A 20,802-nucleotide genomic window follows, 5' to 3' on the forward strand; every position below is an offset into this window, starting at 1 on the left:
AGCTGATTGCAAGACACCAAATAAGACTTCTAAACCTGGATGCTGATTTTCTGTGCACGCACGGGTGCGGTTCCAGGAGAGCAGAGAAGCTTACTCTACAGCAGCTAACAGATAAGACTTTCATTCTAAAGAGACTTCTTATATCTGCTTATGTCATGCTATGTGTTTGGGGCTGGGAGACCTGCTTAACTAGGAGTTGTGAATTGCATGGGATTTCACTAGAAATACTCCCAAGTGAATTAAGCTTCCCCCCCCCCCCCTGTGTTTGGATGATTTCCTGATAAAAAGGAAAAGGCACAATAAAGCCTTATTATAATTTAATCTTATCAAAGCCTCCAATTGTGTACCTCTGTGATCGTCCGTCTACAGTCATGTATATGTACAGAGGCGGCACATTTTATTTGAGTGCGGCTAGCTCCGCAAGCCTGGGGATGCCCCGGCATGCTAGCCGCACTCCCTCGGCGTGCCGCACGTCATCGACGCGCGGTCACGCGTCATCGGGTGCCTGCGCCCCCTGAACGCGCGTCCAGGGCTCCCCGAGGGAGCCCTGGTGTCCCGCGATGTGGGGGACGGCGGCAGGGGGTTCCGGGGGACCCTGCGGACCCGGCAGTCGGAGGGAGAAAGCCCCGATCGGAGGGCGCTCCTCCGTGTCTTCGGCGCGCGCCCGGCACCCTCTGGCGCGCGCCAGGTTACTGCTGCGGCCGAGAACGGGCAAATGCTCGAATAAACTCGGCCGCAGCAGTATGGTAATGTATTGGTCCTGTAGATGTATGGTAATGGATTGGTCCTGTAGATGCATGGTACTGTATTAGTCCTGTAGATGTATGGTAATGTATTGGTCCTGTAGATGTATGGTAATGTATTGGTCCTGTAGATGTATGGTAATGTGTTGGTCCTGTAGATGTATGGTAATGTATTGGTCCTGTTTATGTATGGTAATGTATTGGTCATGTATATGTATGGTAAAGGATTTGTCCTGTGTATGTATTAAATGATAATGTATTGGTCCTATAGATGTATGGAAATGTATTGGTCATGTAGATGTATTAAATTGTATCGTATTTGTCCTGTATATGTTTGGTAATGTATTGGTCCTGTATATACATTGTTTGGTAACATATTGGCCCTGTATATGTATGGCAATGTACTGGTCCTGTAGATGTATGGTAATGTATTGGTCCTGTAGATGTATGGTAATGTATTGGTCCTGTAGATGTATGGTAATGTATTGGTCCTGTAGATGTATGGTAATTTATTGGTCCTGTAGATGTATGGTAATGTATTGGTCCTGTAGATGTATGGTAATGTATTGGTCCTGTAAATGTATGGTAATGTACAGTATTAGTCCTGTAGATGTATTGCAATGTATTGGTCCTGTAAATGTATGGTAATGTATTGGTCCTGTAGATGTATGGTAATGTACAGTATTAGTCCTGTAGATGTATTGCAATGTATTGGTCCTGTAGATGTATGGCAATGTATTGGTCCTGTATATGTATAATATGGTAATGTATTGGTCCTTTATATGTATTATATGGTAATGTATTGGTCCTGTAGCTGTATGGTAATGTATTGGTCCTGTTGATGTATGGTAATGTATTGGTCCTGTATATGAATGGTAATGTATCTGTCCTGTAGATATATTATATGGTAATGTATTGGTAATGTATAATAATGTGATGTATTATATGGTAATGTATTGGTCCTGTATATATATGTTATTTTCCTGTACTTGTATTGTACGGTACTGTACCATATTATAGGTTGTTTATGACTATATAACGAGGGTTACATATGAGAGTCCTTGCAACGCAGATACTATAACCACAGAATGAGTGGGGGGAATTATCGGGCAGTGAGGAATGGGGTTATATAACATACATTATCTGTGCATGCAATGTCTTGTATATAATGTATACCCTGCTCATTATGTAACTGTATTTGTAACCGTGTATTATTTGTCTTAACTCTGTGCCCAGGACATACTTGAAAACGAGAGGTAACTCTCAATGTATTACTTCCTGGTAAAATAATTTATAAATAAATAAATAATATACACACTTACATATTTCATTTCAGATGTGTTTAGTTGCACCTATAGAAAATAAATATATTGTTCTGATTGCACAAAATAAATGTAAATATTATCAATGATTACATTCCCCCTATATAAGGAGACTTCAGAAGTAGCCCTTTATACACTATACACAGGTATATATATACCCAGATACCTTACTACCTATTTTGCTGCTAGATTAGTACATTTCCTAATACAACTCATAATGCTGCTATTCCATATATTCACACATTCATTCTTATACACACACTGTCACACACATACACACACACATATACACACACATATATACACACATATACACACACACATACACACGCACACACACACACACACGCTCACATACACACACACAGCTGTACTTACACCCAGAGACACAGGGAGACGTCACTGCTCTCAGAAAGGTTTATTATTACTGTATGATTACAGCAGAATTAGCAGATAAGCGGGGGGGGCAGTGGGAGAATAAGAGGGGTTCAGGGGCTTCCCAATCTTCAGCCTGAGCTCATCACCAGCAGCTCCTCTTTAGTGGTCACTTAGTGTCCCCTCTTCCCTGCCCGGTCCTGTGGCAGTAAAGGTCCCACACATGGTGTTTCCAAGTCTCAGATCTCAGGGTCTCTCACACAGGAGAAACAGGACAGGGGTGCGGGGGGAGAGCACGGGCTTCTTCAGATGGGTTATCATCACAGCTTGCAGGAAAGGGGGAAAAGCTTCTGATTATACAGGAGGTATAGGGTATAAAGCAGGAATCATTAAGGACAGGCTGGCGGTCTGCTCGGTGCTTTCCCTGCCATTCCCTGGGAGCAGAGTGTGCAGGGATCAGGCAGGACAGGCTGGCGGTGTGCTCTGTGCTTTCCCTGCCATTCCCTGGGAGCAGAGAGAGGAGTGTGCAGGGATCTGGAGGCTCTGTGTTGGCCGCTCATGCACTGGGACATCTCTTTATTATGACGTGAAGGGCTTCAGAGATTTCAACTTGTCATCCCATTGTATAGTAGCGTAGTTTGGTACGTTATCTCCAGCCACGGCAGCCATCATCTTTCCTTGGTAATGTTCCTTGTCATACAGGATCCAGGCTCCTGATTCCACTTTGTGAGATGAGATCTTGTTATCCATGCCTGACGTTGATATTATGGGCTGTGTGTCCAGCAGGGTGGTCACGGCACCCTTATAGTCCTTGTCCACATACAGATTGATCTTGGGGGTAGCCAGACCACCTCTAATGACCTTCACAGAGGCAATTTTGTTATTGAATTCAGGGATAACGGCATGCTTTCCTTCCTCGTACATTTCAAAGTCTCCTCCATAGTTTATCTCTGTGAAGACTATCCAGGGGTCCCCAGTGATTCGCAGGGATGAGGCTCTCTTCATAAAACTTTGCACTGTCAGGTCTGGGGTACTCTCACGTAGCGAGATGGCGCCGGTTTTACCCTGAAGGTTTACATCGTCAAACAGCTCGATCCTGTTCATCTTTGCGTGTTCCTTGTGGTTGATGTCTCACAGGGTAACAATGTCTCTGAGGCTCAAGGAGAGATAATGTTCTCTCCAAGCAGAGGAGCCAGGATTATATACTCATGTACCTGTGTATGTCACTATGTGGGGGGGGGGGGGAGGGAGGAATTAAGATGTCCAAAGACATATGGGTTTTAATGTTTTGACCTTTCACCTTTTGTTCCTTGCATTGAAAACCAGATAATAACATTTCAGAACACGGACATAATCAGAGAACAGGTTACTTGTTGCTTTGTTTCTTTCCAGAGATTGCGAGTGACATCGTCAATAACAAAATATATGATCTGTAAACCAAACACGGAGGGAAAGAATGTAACCATTTTATCCATTACTAATAATGCAACACATTCCAGCAGTGAGCTCGGCTGTTTTAACCCTTCATTCTACCCATGTACAATAAAAGTGCTCAATGAAGATTTCAAGCATAAATAATAAAGATGCTATTGTGACGGTGTGATGTATTGTGACGGTGTGATGTATTGTGACGGTGGGATGCTATTGTGATGGTGGGATGCTATTGTGACGGTGGGATGTATTGTGACAGTGGAATGTATTGTGATGGTGGGATGTATTGTGACGGTGGGATGTATTGTGACGGTGGGATGTATTGTGACAGTGGAATGTATTGTGATGGTGGGATGTATTGTGACGGTGGGATGTATTGTGACGGTGGGATGTATTGTGACAGTGGAATGTATTGTGATGGTGGGATGTATTGTGACGGTGGGATGTATTGTGACGGTGGGATGTATTGTGATGGTGGGATGCTATTGTGATGGTGGGATGTATTGTGACGGTGGGATGTAGCCAGCCTCCATTAATAAAGGCAAGGTCCGGCGGGCTGCCCCTGGAACTGGATGCAAAGGGCTGAAGTGTCAGCTCGAGATTAAATCTGCAAATGAATGAATGTGATGGGCACGGGTAACCAGGCTTCTTAATACAGGGTACGCCCTCCGGATGCCCGTGGGTCCCTGGCAGCTGCCCAGCACTATGAGCCAGCGCCGGGTATCATTACATGTGACAGAGAGAGGGAGGGAGACAGGGAGGGAGACAGGGAGGGAGACAGGGAGGGAGACAGGCAGCTGCCCAGCACTATGAGCCAGCGCCGGGTATCATTACATGTGACAGAGAGAGGGAGGGAGACAGGGAGGGAGACAGGGAGGGAGACAGGGAGGGAGACAGGGAGGGAGACAGGGAGGGAGACAGGCAGCTGCCAAGAACTATGAGCCAGCGCCGGGTATCATTACATGTGACAGAGAGAGGGAGGGAGACAGGGAGGGAGACAGGGAGACAGGGAGGGAGACAGGGAGGGAGACAGGGAGGGAGACAGGGAGGGAGACAGGGAGGGAGACAGGCCGCTGCCCAGCACTATGAGCCAGCGCCGGGTATCATTACATGTGACAGAGAGAGGGAGGGAGACAGGGAGAGAGACAGGGAGGGAGACAGGGAGGGAGACAGGGAGGGAGACAGGGAGAGAGACAGGGAGGGAGACAGGCAGCTGCCCAGCACTATGAGCCAGCGCCGGGTATCATTACATGTGACAGAGAGAGGGAGGGAGACAGGGAGAGAGACAGGGAGGGAGACAGGGAGGGAGACAGGGAGGGAGACAGGGAGGGAGACAGGGAGGGAGATGCCCAGCACTATGAGCCAGCGCCGGGTATCATTACATGTGACAGAGAGAGGGAGGGAGGGAGACAGGGAGGGAGACAGGGAGGGAGAGAGGGAGGGAGACAGGGAGGGAGACAGGGAGGGAGAGAGGGAGGGAGACAGGGAGGGAGACAGGGAGGGAGAGAGGGAGGGAGACAGGGAGGGAGACAGGCAGCTGCCCAGCACTATGAGACAGCGCCGGGTATCATTACATGTGACAGAGAGAGGGAGGGAGACAAGGAGGGAGACAGGGAGGGAGACAGGGAGGGAGACAGGGAGGGAGACAGGGAGGGAGACAGGGAGGGAGACAGGCCACTGCCCAGCACTATGAGCCAGCGCCGGTTATCATTACATGTGACAGAAAGAGGGAGGGAGACAGGGAGGGAGACAGGCAGTTGCCCAGCACTATTAGCCAGCGCTGGGTATCATTACATGTGACAGAGAGAGGGAGGGAGGGAGACAGGGAGGGAGAGGGAGGGAGACAGGGAGAGAGACAGGGAGGGAGACAGGGAGAGGGAGGGAAACAGGGAGGGAGACAGGGAGGGAGACAGGCAGCTGCCCAGCACTATGAGCCAGTGACGGGTATCATTACATGTGACAGAGAGAGGGAGGGAGACAGGGAGGGAGACAGGGAGAGAGACAGGGAGAGAGACAGGGAGAGAGGGAGACAGGGAGAGAGGGAGACAGGGAGAGAGAGAGAGAGAGAGAGAGAGAGAGGGAGGGAGGGAGACAGGGAGGGAGACAGGCAGCTGCCCAGCACTATGAGCCAGCGCCGGGTATCATTACATGTGACAGAGAGAGGGAGGGAGACAGGGAGGGAGACAGGGAGGGAGACAGGGAGGGAGACAGGGAGGGAGACAGGGAGGGAGACAGGGAGGGAGACAGGGAGGGAGACAGGGAGAGAGACATGGAGGGAGACAGGCAGCTGCCCAGCACTATGATCCAGCGCCGGGTATCATTACATGTGACAGAGAGAGGAGGGAGACAGGGAGGGAGACAGGGAGGGAGACAGGGAGGGAGACAGGGAGGGAGACAGGGAGAGAGACAGGGAGGGAGACAGGGAGAGAGACAATGAGGGAGACAGGCAGCTGCCCAGCACTATGAGCCAGCGCCGGGTATCATTACATGTGACAGATAGAGGGAGGGAGGGAGACAGGGAGGGAGACAGGGAGGGAGACAGGGAGAGAGACAGGGAGGGAGACAGGGAGGGAGACAGGGAGGGAGACAGGGAGGGAGAGAGTGAGGGAGACAGGCAGCTGCCCAGCACTATTAGCCAGCGCCGGGTATCATTACATGTGACAGAGAGAGGGAGGGAGACAGGGAGGGAGACAGGGAGGGAGACAGGGAGGGAGACAGGGAGGGAGACAGGGAGGGAGACAGGCAGCTGCCCAGCACTATGAGCCAGCGCCGGGTATCATTACATGTGACAGAGAGAGGGAGGGAGACAGGGAGAGAGACAGGGAGGGAGACAGGGAGGGAGACAGGGAGGGAGACAGGGAGAGAGACAGGGAGGGAGACAGGCAGCTGCCCAGCACTATGAGCCAGCGCCGGGTATCATTACATGTGACAGAGAGAGGGAGGGAGACAGGGAGGGAGACAGGGAGGGAGACAGGCAGCTGCCCAGCACTATGAGCCAGCGCCGGGTATCATTACATGTGACAGAGAGAGGGAGGGAGACAGGGAGGGAGACAGGGAGGGAGACAGGGAGGGAGACAGGGAGGGAGACAGGGAGGGAGACAGGGAGGGAGACAGGGAGGGAGACAGGTAGGGAGAAAGGGGGGGAGACAGGCAGCTGCCCAGCACTATGAGCCAGCGCCGGGTATCATTACATGTGACAGAGAGAGGGAGGGAGACAGGGAGGGAGACAGGGAGGGAGACAGGGAGGGAGACAGGGAGGGAGACAGAGAGAGGAAGGGAGACAGGGAGGGAGACAGGCAGCTGCCCAGCACTATGAGCCAGCGCCGGGTATCATTACATGTGACAGAGAGAGGGAGGGAGACAGGGAGGGAGACAGGGAGGGAGACAGGGAGGGAGACAGGGAGGGAGACAGGGAGGGAGACAGAGAGAGGGAGGGAGACAGGGAGGGAGACAGGCAGCTGCCCAGCACTATGAGCCAGCGCCGGGTATCATTACATGTGACAGAGAGAGGGAGGGAGACAGGGAGGGAGACAGGGAGGGAGACAGGGAGGGAGACAGGGAGAGAGACAGGGAGGGAGACAGGCAGCTGCCCAGCACTATGAGCCAGCGCCGGGTATCATTACATGTGACAGAGAGAGGGAGGGAGACAGGGAGGGAGACAGGGAGGGAGACAGGGAGGGAGAAAGGGAGGGAGACAGGCAGCTGCCCAGCACTATGAGCCAGCGCCGGGTATCATTACATGTGACAGAGAGAGGGAGGGAGACAGGGAGGGAGACAGGGAGGGAGACAGGGAGGGAGACAGGGAGGGAGACAGGGAGGGAGACAGAGAGAGGGAGGGAGACAGGGAGGGAGACAGGCAGCTGCCCAGCACTATGAGCAAGCGCCGGGTATCATTACATGTGACAGAGAGAGAGAGGGAGACAGGGAGGGAGACAGGGAGGGAGACAGGGAGGGAGACAGGGAGGGAGACAGGGAGGGAGACAGAGAGAGGGAGGGAGACAGGGAGGGAGACAGGCAGCTGCCCAGCACTATGAGCCAGCGCCGGGTATCATTACATGTGACAGAGAGAGGGAGGGAGACAGGGAGGGAGACAAGGAGGGAGACAGGGAGGGAGATAGGGAGAGAGACAGGGAGGGAGACAGGCAGCTGCCCAGCACTATGAGCCAGCGCCGGGTATCATTACATGTGACAGAGAGAGGGAGGGAGACAGGGAGGGATACAGGAAGACAGGGAGGGAGACAGGGAGGGAGACAGGGAGGGAGACAGGGAGGGAGACAGGCAGCTGCCCAGCACTATGAGCCAGCGCCGGGTATCATTACATGTGACAGAGAGAGGGAGGGAGACAGGGAGGGAGACAGGGAGGGAGACAGGGAGGGAGACAGGGAGGGAGACAGGCAGCTGCCCAGCACTATGAGCCAGCGCCGGGTATCATTACATGTGACAGAGAGAGGGAGGGAGACAGGGAGAGAGACAGGGAGGAAGACAGGGAGAGGGAGGGAAACAGGGAGGGAGACAGGGAGGGAGACAGGCAGCTGCCCAGCACTATGAGCCAGTGACGGGTATCATTACATGTGACAGAGAGAGGGAGGGAGACAGGGAGGGAGACAGGGAGAGAGACAGGGAGAGTGGGAGACAGGGAGAGAGGGAGACAGGGAGAGAGAGAGAGAGGGAGGGAGGGAGACAGTGAGGGAGACAGGCAGCTGCCCAGCACTATGAGCCAGCGCCGGGTATCATTACATGTGACAGAGAGAGGGAGGGAGACAGGGAGGGAGACAGGGAGGGAGACAGGGAGGGAGACAGGGAGGGAGACAGGGAGGGAGACAGGGAGGGAGACAGGGAGAGAGACATGGAGGGAGACAGGCAGCTGCCCAGCACTATGATCCAGCGCCGGGTATCATTACATGTGACAGAGAGAGGAGGGAGACAGGGAGGGAGATAGGGAGGGAGACAGGGAGGGAGACAGGGAGGGAGACAGGGAGAGAGACAGGGAGGGAGACAGGGAGAGAGACAAGGAGGGAGACAGGCAGCTGCCCAGCACTATGAGCCAGCGCCGGGTATCATTACATGTGACAGAGAGAGCGAGGGAGGGAGACAGGGAGGGAGACAGGGAGGGAGACAGGGAGGGAGACAGGGAGAGAGACAGGGAGGGAGACAGGGAGGGAGACAGGGAGGGAGAGAGGGAGGGAGACAGGGAGTGAGACAGGGAGGGAGAGAGGGAGGGAGACAGGCAGCTGCCCAGCACTATGAGCCAGCGCCGGGTATCATTACATGTGACAGAGAGAGGAAGGGAGGGAGACAGGGAGAGAGACAGGGAGGGAGACAGGGAGGGAGACAGGGAGGGAGAGAGGGAGGGAGAAAGGGAGGGAGACAGGGAGGGAGAGAGGGAGGGAGACAGGCAGCTGCCCAGCACTATGAGCCAGCGCCGGGTATCATTACATGTGACAGAGTGAGGGAGGGAGACAGGGAGAGAGACAGGGAGGGAGACAGGGAGGGAGACAGAGAGAGGGAGGGAGACAGGGAGGGAGACAGGGAGGGAGACAGGGAGGATGACAGGCAGCCCCCCAGCACTATGAGCCAGCGCCGGGTATCATTACATGTGACAGAGAGAGGGAGGGAGACAGGGAGGGAGACAGGGAGGGAGACAGGGAGGGAGACAGGGAGGGAGACAGGGAGGGAGACAGGGAGGGAGACAGGGAGGGAGACAGGCAGCTGCCCAGCACTATGAGCCAGCGCCGGGTATCATTACATGTGACAGAGAGAGGGAGGGAGACAGGGAGGGAGACCTGGAGGGAGACAGGTAGGGAGACAGGGAGGGAGACAGGGAGGGAGACAGAGAGAGGGAGGGAGACAGGGAGGGAGACAGGCAGCTGCCCAGCACTATGAGCCAGCGCCGGGTATCATTACATGTGACAGAGAGAGGGAGGGAGACAGGGAGGGAGACAGGGAGGGAGACAGGGAGGGAGACAGGGAGGGAGACAGAGAGAGGGAGGGAGACAGAGAGGGAGACAGACAGCTGCCCAGCACTATGAGCCAGCGCCGGGTATCATTACATGTGACAGAGAGAGGGAGGGAGACAGGGAGGGAGACAGGGAGGGAGACAGGGAGGGAGACAGGGAGGGAGACAGGGAGGGAGACAGGGAAGGAGACAGGGAGGGAGACAGGGAGGGAGACAGGGAGGGAGACAGGGAGAGAGACATGGAGGGAGACAGGCAGCTGCCCAACACTATGATCCAGAGCCGGGTATCATTACATGTGACAGAGAGAGGAGGGAGACAGGGAGGGAGACAGGGAGGGAGACAGGGAGGGAGACAGGGAGGGAGACAGGGAGGGAGACAGGGAGAGAGACAGGGAGGGAGACAGGGAGGGAGACAGGGAGGGAGACAGGTAGCTGCCCAGCACTATGAGCCAGCGCCGGGTATCATTACATGTGACAGAGAGAGGGAGGGAGACAGGGAGGGTGACAGGGAGGGAGACAGGGATGTGGGTTTTAATGTTTTGACCTTTCACCTTTTGTTCCTTGCATTGAAAACCAGATAATAACATTTCAGAACACGGACATAATCAGAGAACAGGTTACTTGTTGCTTTGTTTCTTTCCAGAGATTGCGAGTGACATCATCAATAACAAAATATATGATCTGTAAACCAAACACGGAGGGAAAGAATGTAACCATTTTATCCATTACTAATAATGCAACACATTCCAACTGTGAGCTCGGCTGTTTTAACCCTTCATTCTACCCATGTACAATAAAAATGCTCAATGAAGATTTCAAGCATAAATATATAGTCTGGGTCCCCCCTAAGTCCCCTTTGGCCCCCTTACTTGGCGGCTGGCAGCGGAATCTGGGGCGAACGTGGCGGTAGACAGTAGCAGGTGCAGGAACCTGCGGGCAGTCAGGAGACTCCTCGGTGGCTTCCTTCAAGATTTCAAGCATAAATAATAAATATGCTATTGTGACGGTGTGATGTATTGTGACAGTGGGATGTATTGTGACGGTGGGATGCTATTGTGATGGTGGGATGTATTGTGACGGTGGGATGTATTGTGACGGTGGGATGCTATTGTGACGGTGGGATGTATTGTGACGGTGGGATGTATTGTGACGGTGGGATGTATTGTGATGGTGGGATGCTATTGTGACGGTGGGATGTATTGTGACGGTGGGATGCTATTGTGACGGTGGGATGTATTGTGACAGTGGGATGTATTGTGACAGTGGGATGTATTGTGACGGTGGGATACTATTGTGACGGTGGGATGTATTGTGACGCTGGGATGTATTATGACGGTGGGATGTATTGTGACGGTGGGATACTATTGTGACGCTGGGATGTATTGTGACGGTGGGATGTATTGTGACGGTAGGATGTATTGTGACGGTGGGATGTATTGTGACGGTGGGATGCTATTTTGATGGTGGGATGTATTGTGACGGTGGGATGCTATTGTGACGCTGGGATGTTTGTGACGGTGGGATGTATTGTGACGGTGGGATGCTATTGTGACGCTGGGATGTATTGTGACGGTGGGATGTATTGTGACGGTGGGATGCTATTGTGACGGTGGGATGTATTGTGACGGTGGGATGTATTGTGACGGTGGGATGCTATTTTGATGGTGGGATGTATTGTGATGGTGGGATGTATTGTGACGGTGGGATGTATTGTGACGGTGGGATATATTGTGACGGTGGGATGCTATTGTGACGGTGGGATGTATTGTGACGGTGTGATGTATTGTGACGGTGGGATGTATTGTGACGGTGGGATGTATTGTGACGGTGGGATATATTGTGACGGTGGGATGTATTGTGACGGTGGGATGTATTGTGACGGTGGGATGCTATTGTGACGGTGGGATGTATTGTGACGGTGGGATGTAGCCAGCCTCCATTAATAAAGGCAAGGTCCGGCGGGCTGCCCCTGGAACTGGATGCCAAGGGCTGAAGTGTCAGCTCGAGATTAAATCTGCAAATGAATGAATGTGATGGGCACGGGTAACCAGGCTTCTTAATACAGGGTACGCCCTCCGGATGCCCGTGGGTCCCTGGCAGCTGCCCAGCACTATGAGCCAGCGCCGGGTATCATTACATGTGACAGAGAGAGGGAAGGAGACAGGGAGGGAAACAGGGAGGGAGACAGGGAGGGAGACAGGGAGGGAGACAGTGAGAGAGGGAGACAGGGAGAGAGAGAGAGAGGGAGGGAGGGAGACAGGGAGGGAGACAGGCAGCTGCCCAGCACTATGAGGCAGCGCCGGGTATCATTACATGTGACAGAGAGAGGGAGGGAGACAGGGAGAGAGACAGGGAGAGGGAGGGAGACAGGGAGGGAGGCAGGGAGGGAGACAAGGAGGGAGACAGGTAGCTGCCCAGCACTATGAGCCAGTGCCGGGTATCATTACATGTGACAGAGAGAGGGAGGGAGTCATAGAGAGGGAGGGAGACAGGGAGGGAGACAGGGAGAGAGAGAGGGAGGGAGACAGGGAGGGAGACAGGGAGGGAACAGGGAGGGAGACAGGCAGCTGCCCAGCACTATGAGCCAGCGCCGGGAATCATTACATGTGACAGAGAGAGGGAGGGAGAGAGACAGGGAGAGGGAGGGAGACAGGGAGGGAGGCAGGGAGGGAGACAGGGAGGGAGACAGGCAGCTGCCCAGCACTATGAGCCAGCGCCGGGTATCATTACATGTGAAAGAGAGAGGGAGGGAGACAGGGAGGGAGACAGGGAGGGAGAAAGGGAGGGAGACAGGGAGGGAGACAGGGAGGGAGACAGGGAGGGAGATGCCCAGCACTATGAGCCAGCGCCGGGTATCATTACATGTGACAGAGAGAGGGAGGGAGACAGGGAGGGAGACAGGGAGGGAGACAGGGAGGGAGACAGGGAGGGAGACAGGGAGGGAGACAGGGAGGGAGACAGGCAGCTGCCCAGCACTATGAGCCAGTGCCGGGTATCATTACATGTGACAGAGAGAGGGAGGGAGGGAGACAGGGAGGGAGACAGGGAGGGAGAGAGGGAGGGAGACAGGGAGGGAGACAGGGAGGGAGACAGGGAGGGAGACAGAGAGGGAGACAGGGAGGGAGAGAGGGAGGGAGACAGGGAGGGAGACAGGCAGCTGCCCAGCACTATGAGACAGCGCCGGGTATCATTACATGTGACAGAGAGAGGGAGGGAGACAAGGAGGGAGACAGGGAGGGAGACAGGGAGGGAGACAGGGAGGGAGACAGGGAGGGAGACAGGCCACTGCCCAGCACTATGAGCCAGCGCCGGTTATCATTACATGTGACAGAAAGAGGGAGGGAGACAGGGAGGGAGACAGGCAGCTGCCCAGCACTATGAGCCAGCGCTGGGTATCATTACATGTGACAGAGAGAGGGAGGGAGGGAGACAGGGAGGGAGACAGGGAGACAGGGAGGCAGACAGGTTAGGGAGACAGGGAGGGAGACAGGGAGGGAGACAGGGAGGGAGACAGGGAGGGAGACAGGCAGCTGCCCAGCACTATGATCCAGCGCCGGGTATCATTACATGTGACAGAGAGAGGGAGGGAGGGAGGGAGACAGGCAGCTGCCCAGCACTATGAGCCAGCACCGGGTATCATTACATGTGACAGAGAGAGGGAGGGAGACAGGGAGAGTGACAGGGAGAGGGAGGGAGACAGGGAGGGAGACAGGGAGGGAGACAGTGAGAGAGGGAGACAGGGAGAGAGAGAGAGAGGGAGTGAGGGAGACAGGGAGGGAGACAGTCAGCTGCCCAGCACTATGAGCCAGCGCCGGGTATCATTACATGTGACAGAGAGAAGGAGGGAGACAGGGAGGGAGACAGGCAGCTGCCCAGCACTATGAGCCAGCGCCGGGTATCATTACATGTGACAGAGAGAGGGAGGGAGGGAGGGAGGGAGACAGGCAGCTGCCCAGCACTATGAGCCAGCACCGGGTATCATTACATGTGACAGAGAGAGGGAGGGAGACAGGGAGAGTAACAGGGAGAGGGAGGGAGACAGGGAGGGAGACAGGGAGGGAGACAGTGAGAGAGGGAGACAGGGAGAGAGAGAGAGAGGGAGGGAGGGAGACAGGGAGGGAGACAGGCAGCTGCCCAGCACTATGAGGCAGCGCCGGGTATCATTACATGTGACAGAGAGAGGGAGGGAGACAGGGAGAGAGACAGGGAGAGGGAGGGAGACAGGGAGGGAGGCAGGGAGGGAGACAAGGAGGGAGACAGGTAGCTGCCCAGCACTATGAGCCAGTGCCGGGTATCATTACATGTGACAGAGAGAGGGAGGGAGTCATAGAGAGGGAGGGAGACAGGGAGGGAGACAGGGAGACAGAGAGGGAGGGAGACAGGGAGGGAGACAGGGAGGGAACAGGGAGGGAGACAGGCAGCTGCCCAGCACTATGAGCCAGCGCCGGGAATCATTACATGTGACAGAGAGAGGGAGGGAGAGAGACAGGGAGAGGGAGGGAGACAGGGAGGGAGGCAGGGAGGGAGACAGGGAGGGAGACAGGCAGCTGCCCAGCACTATGAGCCAGCGCCGGGTATCATTACATGTGAAAGAGAGAGGGAGGGAGACAGGGAGGGAGACAGGGAGGGAGACAGGGAGGGAGACAGGCAGCTCCCCAGCACTATGAGCCAGCGCCGGGTATCATTACATGTGACAGAGAGAGGGAGGGAGACAGGGAGGGAGACAGGGAGGGAGACAGGGAGGGAGACAGGGAGAGAGAGAGGGAGGGAGACAGGGAGGGAGCCAGCGCCGGGTATCATTACATGTGAAGTTAAAGTGACCCCTGATTTCCCACTTTCCATGTTCCCTTTACCCCAGACTCATGGAACTTGCTGCGTGTGCGTTTTAGGCGGGATATTTGGGTAAGTATGCCATTCTTTGGTTTGCAGGTGTTTGGGGACCGGAGCTGCCGGTATTTCCTTAATTCTACCGGCGAGCAGGCATGATTTGCCGGTACGCGAGTAGAATTACACCGGGGCTGCCCCGTGTCCCCCAGACTTCTGGTTTTCGTACCCTGATATCCCAGTCTTATATCCAGCACTGTCATGAGTATCCCCAATGTCCCCCATGTTAAAAGGTGTTTCATATGTTTGATACATTTATTATAAGGCTCTATGCAGTCTGAACGGGCATCCAGTTAAGGTGCCAGCAAGTCTGCATAGAGTCCATAGTTCAAAGGGGAGAGGATGTCCAGAGGTGTGAAAACATTTGGCAGGAGAATGGTCAAGTCCAGTGTGACAGTGAATGGGTTAACCGGGCTCACTAATAAAGGTTAGGCCCACCTGGTTACACCTGAACCGTGTTTGAGGTCCTAGAGTGTCAGCTCTTGGACCCAGATGTCAGAAATGCATTACTGTGAATGTGTGCAAATTATGCGACATTAAAGATTTATTTGTGTTTTGCCTTTTCTGGGGTGCTGGTATCGCTAGGCCAGCGTTTCCCAAATGGTGGGTCGCGACCCGGCACCGGGCCACGGAAGCAAAATTGCCGGGTCGCAGCGAGGCTGGCTGCGTGGTATCCTCCCCTCCTCCCCCCGCTCCCTTGGCTGCCTGCCCAGGGGGATAGTAGGTGGCAGCGGGGGTGCATCCGCCGGGGGTGGGCGGTGTTGTACATGTGCCTCCTGTCCTGGCACTCCCTCCCCCCATCCCCTTGGTGCAGGAGATGGGGGTGGGCAGTGGTGGTGCGCAGTCACTGCCGCTGGCTGGCGGCCGGTGGGTGCAGGGGGAGGCCAGGAGCCGCCTGCTCAGATCACCTGCCTTTCCTCTCTCCCCCCAACACTCACCCCCCCTCCCGCCTCCCGTCACTCACATCCGTCGCTGCCTCTGTACTCCACTTTGTGTGTGTGTGTGTATCAATGTGTGTGTATCAGTGTATGTGTGTATCAGTGCGTGTGTGTGTGTATCAGTGCGTGTCTGTGTATCAGTGCGTGTGTGTGTATCAGTGTGTGTGTATCTGTGTGTGTGTGTGTGTCTCAGTGTGTGCGTGTGTGTGTGTATCAGGGTGTGTATCAGTGTGTGTATCAGTGTGTGTGTATCATTGTGTGTGTGTATATGTGTGTGTGTGTATCAGTGTGTGTGTATCAGTGTGTGTGTGTGTGTGTGTGTGTGTGTGTGTGTGTGTGTGTGTGTGTGTGTGTGTGTGTGTGTGTGTGTGTGTGTGTGTGTGTGTGTGTATCAGTGGCTGTGTGTATGTCAGTGGCTGTGTGCATGTGTGTCAGTGGCTATGTGTGTGTGTGTGTGTGTGTGTGCGTGTATCAGTGGTTGTGTGTGTGTATCAGTGGCTGTGTGTGTGTATCAGTGGCTGTGTGTGTCTGTGCAGGCCAGCAGTGTCTGTGTCTGTCCAGGTCTGTCTATGTGGGTGTCTCTAGGTCAGTGACTGTGTGCGTCTGTGCAGGTCAGAGGGAGATGGGGAGGGGAGGGGGAATATATGAAAACTGTATGGACATTCATATCTGTTTTATTTTACCTATTGGCCAGTATAGGCGATAACATTTTTAGTGGGTCATGAAGGAAAAGTTCAAAAATAACCGGGTCACGGAAAAAAAAGATTGGGAAAAGCTGTGCTAGGCTGTAAGTTTCAGGGTTGGTTTGCCAGAGAAAGTCTTTACAGAATGTGGCTATGTTTCAAGGTTCTGGAGTTATGGGGTACCTGTCACGGGAGACCAGGTTTATCAACACCTTTTTTTTTTTTTTTTTTAACTTTGATTTTATTGGGTGCATTCAAACATACATGTTATCACTTCCCGTTAGCCTCAAAAATATCAAAAACATACTGGACACCTAACAAGCTCCTATTAAACCCCCAAAATACCCACAACATATATATAAGCATATGAGTGTCAGAGGAGTGCTACTGAGCATGGCAATATGCATTAAAACCAGAGACATAACATAAAACACAGACAAAGCTCAGTTTTTAGCACATCTAGTGAGACTCATACACGGTACAGTGCCTAAATATATATGGACAAATATCTAATAAGTAAATGGTCTTTTAGTTTGACATTTTTGGCCAAAATTGTTGTAAGCCCCTGAGCCAACGCCAAGGCAGACCACATATCAGGGGTCCCTAACGCTAATATAAATTCTTAATAACCTGTTTAATAACAGGAAGAATGATTTATAGTAAATCTGTCAATATTAGCTGCAAAGTTCTGTCTGACTGAAGCTTTTATTAACCTGTACATTACCAGGAAAAGCACTCTGTATTAGAGATGTCACAGCCAAACTGCAAGCAGGCAAGTTCCCCTGAGTGGAAGATCATCAGGGGGGGGGTGGGAGGGGGAGGAGGGTGCGATAAAGGCTCTCTCATAGAGGTGGCGAGAGATTTCGGGCTTCCAATCTCCCCGTTCTCCTGGTGATTGTGCTGCTCCTCTGGAGTTCCACGGGTTTATATGTGTGGCCTCTCTGCCCAGCGCTCTGTGGATCTATGTGATTCTTCCCTGTTTCCTGCTATGGCCGTTGACTGGCGCTTTCACGCCCTCGTCCCCTGTTCTACTGTCTCTCTCTTGTCATGGATCCCTTTCGTTACCGGAGAACGCCTTTCTCAGCTATCATTGCAATATTGTGGCACTATCTATACCCGGGATGTCCGTCTGTGCCAGCCAGGGCGACCAGACTTTTAGATAATTTTGGCCGGTGTCATTAACCAGACTTGTTAACTGTTCCATCCGGCAAACAAACCAAATTCTATTTCTAATCTTGGGGATGGTTGGGAGTATTGGTTTCTTCCATAATGCTGCAATCTCGCATCTGGTGGCTGTTGCCAAATGTGTAATTAGCTTATGCGAGGCGTTAGATAGTCCCTCGACCCGTCTGCCCAGTAGGAACAGCCATGGGTCCAGGGGGATCTCCACCTCCAGTAAACGTTGAAGCCAGTCTCTAATTTCTGCCCAAATCGGCGCCACCCTTGTGCAAGACCACAGCATATGGCATAGGTCCGCTCTGTCTCCGCACTGTTTGGGGCAGAGCGGAGAGTAGCCTTTGACAAATTTAGATAATTTAGTGGGAGTGTAGTACCACCGCATCAGGACTTTATAGGCGTTCTCCTTTAACGTGGTACAGATAGAGCTTTTGGCTGCTGCCTGCAGGATCCTATCCCAGTCCTCGTCTTCCAATGTCTCCCCTAGGTCCGTTTCCCACTGTCTCATGTAACTAAGTCTGGGTCGGTCATCCGGCTCCGGACAGACCACCTCCCGGTACATTCTAGAGGTTTGTCCCCTCGTGTCCGTGGCTCTTGCACAGAGCTGCTCAAAATTTGTTCTCCGTGGCCGAATTGGAGCTTCATTGTAGAAAGCTCTGATCTGGAGGTACCTGAATAATTCAGCATTAGGGATTGCTTTTTCTTCTTTTATGTGATCAAATGTCTTAATGTGTTGCCTACTCTCCAGATCTTTTAAACGGAGATACCCTGCTCGAATCCAGTTTGAGAAATTAGAGCTATCCAGTCCAGGAGCAAAATCTGGGTTCCCCCAAATCGGGGTCATCAGGGAATTCGGGGATGTAAGAAAGCATTTAAATTTGGTCGCCTCCCATGTTTTCAAGGAGCTGGCTACTGCCTGCAGAGGTGTACGTATGGCGGACCTATTCCTTTTGGCCAGCCAAATTAGACTGTGAATTTCGATTGGTGCGCAGCACGCCTTTTCAAGTTCCACCCACCTCCGGAGACTTGGGTCTAAATGCCATTGCACAATCTGGCTCAGCTGGGCTGCCTCGTGATAGGCGAACAAGCATGGCACCCCCAACCCTCCTCTCAAGGTCGGCCTCCTCAAGATTTCTTTTTTAATTTGTGGGCTTTTCTTATCCCAGATAAACTTTGTTATTAGGGACTGTAAAGCAAGGATGTCGTCTTTGACTAGGGGGATCGGTAGGGCCTGGAAAAGGTAAAGCACCCGTGGGAGGAGATTCATTTTTATGCTATGAATGCGACCTATCCACGAGATGCTATACTCCGCCCACCGCCCGAGATCCTCTCGCAAAGTCCGGAACAACCTGGGATAGTTTGCTTTATACAAAGCTTTGTACTCTTTAGTGATATATACCCCTAGATATTTAAGCATAGAGGGTTGCCATTTGAAGTTGAAATTTAGTCCAATTAATTTTTCCACCGGCTTTGATAGATTAATATTGAGGGCTTCAGATTTGGCCTGATTAATTTTGAACCCTGAGATTTGTTTGAAGGTCCCCAGAATTGAGAAGACATTGGGCAGGGAGGTAAGGGGATTTGATAATGTCAGGATCACATCATCCGCGTAGAGCGCCACTTTGTGTGATTGCTCCTTTACAGATATTCCCGTAATATCCGGGTTGTTTCTTATATGTGCCGCCAGGGGTTCTACGCACAAGGCGAACAGCAAGGGAGACAGCGGGCAGCCCTGACGCGTTCCGCTCTTTATTGGGAACTGCTCCGAGGGGAACCCCTGGTGCCGTACCCTTGCCGCTGGCCCCTCGTACAGTGCCATGATGGCCCCCAGGAGACGTCCTCCAAAGCCAAACGCCTCAAGCGCTCCTCTCAGATAGGGCCAATCAATCCTATCGAAGACCTTTTCGGCATCCAGACTCAATACCATTGACGGGGTGTTTTGTTTTTGTGCCAGATCAATCAGGTCAATGATCCGCCTGGTATTGTCTGCCGCCTGCCTTCCTCCGATGAACCCCACCTGATCTGGATGAATCAACCTGGGAAGGACGATACCCACTCGATTGGCTAACAATTTGGAGAAAATTTTGAGATCTGTGTTTATCAACGAGATGGGCCGGTAGCTCTTACAGTCTGCCGGGTCCTTGCCAGGTTTATGGATCAGGGAGATGGACGCCTGAAGCATCTGCGCTGGGAACGAGGCCCCCTGCATGACCGAATTAAACATTCTTAATAGGTGTGGGGCTAGAGTTTTTAGGTATTTTTTATAGTACAGATTAGAGAAGCTATCAGGGCCGGGCGCCTTGGCCGGCTTAAGTGACTTTACAACTGTCGTCAACTCTTCTAAAGAGAAGTCCGTCTGTAACGCTTCCCTTTCCTCCCGGGTCAATGTTGGTAATTTTGCTTCCCTTAAAAAGTCCCTGAGATTGTCCCTCGTTTTTTGATTATGTATGACCTTCCCTCCATCGTAGAGCGCCTCGTAGTAGCGTTTAAATTCCGCCACGATCCGCTTAGGATTCGAGGTAAGGTCTCCCCCTTGTGTGCGGATGGCTTGTATGTGATAATTAGGAATTTTGTGACGGAGTCGATTAGCTAATAGGGTGTCCGGCTTGTTCGCCTTCTCAAAGTACCTGCGCTTAGACCAGCTCATTTCCTTTTCCGCCTGGGAGGTTAGTACGACATTCAACTGCTGTTTAGTGTCCGAAAGAGCTTTTAAGGAGCCCTCACTTTTAACTCTTTTGTGCTCCTCTGTTTGGACTGCCAGTTTCTCCTGTAAGAGTTTTATCTGGCTATCTTGCTCCTTCTTTCGTCTAGCTGCTAGATTCATGAGCGTTCCCCTAAGGGTGGCCTTATGGGCCTCCCATAGTGTGGTGTGTGAAGACACACTACCTAGATTGTCTGAAAAAAATTCCGCTATCCTCTCTCCAACTTCCTTTTGGGTATTTGGGATTTTCAGCAGTAGTTCGTTTAATCTCCAGTTTGCTCCTGGCCTGTCTAGTGAATTTAGTGTGCACCGCAGCTCGATGGGTGCGTGGTCTGACCACGAAATATCGTGTATACCCGAATGGGAGACCACTGGGACCAGTCTATTGGATACCAGGAAGTAGTCCAGCCGGCTGTAACGGTTATGGGGATGGGAAAAGAATGTATAATCTCTACTCTGTGGGTGTTGCTCCCGCCAGACATCCACCAATTGGCAGTCCCGTAGGCCCTGAGTGATTTGTTGGATGTCTGGCTTTGGTGGCAACCCCGACTCCGTGCACCGGTCCAGTTTGGGGTTTATCGTCCTGTTAAGGT

The 20,802-nt window shown here is 52.8% G+C and overlaps 1 protein-coding gene across 1 annotated transcript; it reads right to left on the reverse strand.

Annotated features, from left to right (window-relative positions):
• Nucleotides 1-3,019: 3,019 nt before the first annotated feature.
• LOC142486437 (epidermal differentiation-specific protein-like) lies at nucleotides 3,020-3,544 on the reverse strand. The gene has a single exon (XM_075585031.1). It carries the CDS (start codon nucleotides 3,542-3,544, stop codon nucleotides 3,020-3,022), a length of 525 nt encoding a protein of 174 aa, XP_075441146.1.
• Nucleotides 3,545-20,802: the final 17,258 nt, after the last annotated feature.

Source organism: Ascaphus truei, unplaced genomic scaffold (assembly GCF_040206685.1).
Source record: "Ascaphus truei isolate aAscTru1 unplaced genomic scaffold, aAscTru1.hap1 HAP1_SCAFFOLD_865, whole genome shotgun sequence".
Classification (NCBI taxonomy): domain Eukaryota; kingdom Metazoa; phylum Chordata; class Amphibia; order Anura; family Ascaphidae; genus Ascaphus; species Ascaphus truei.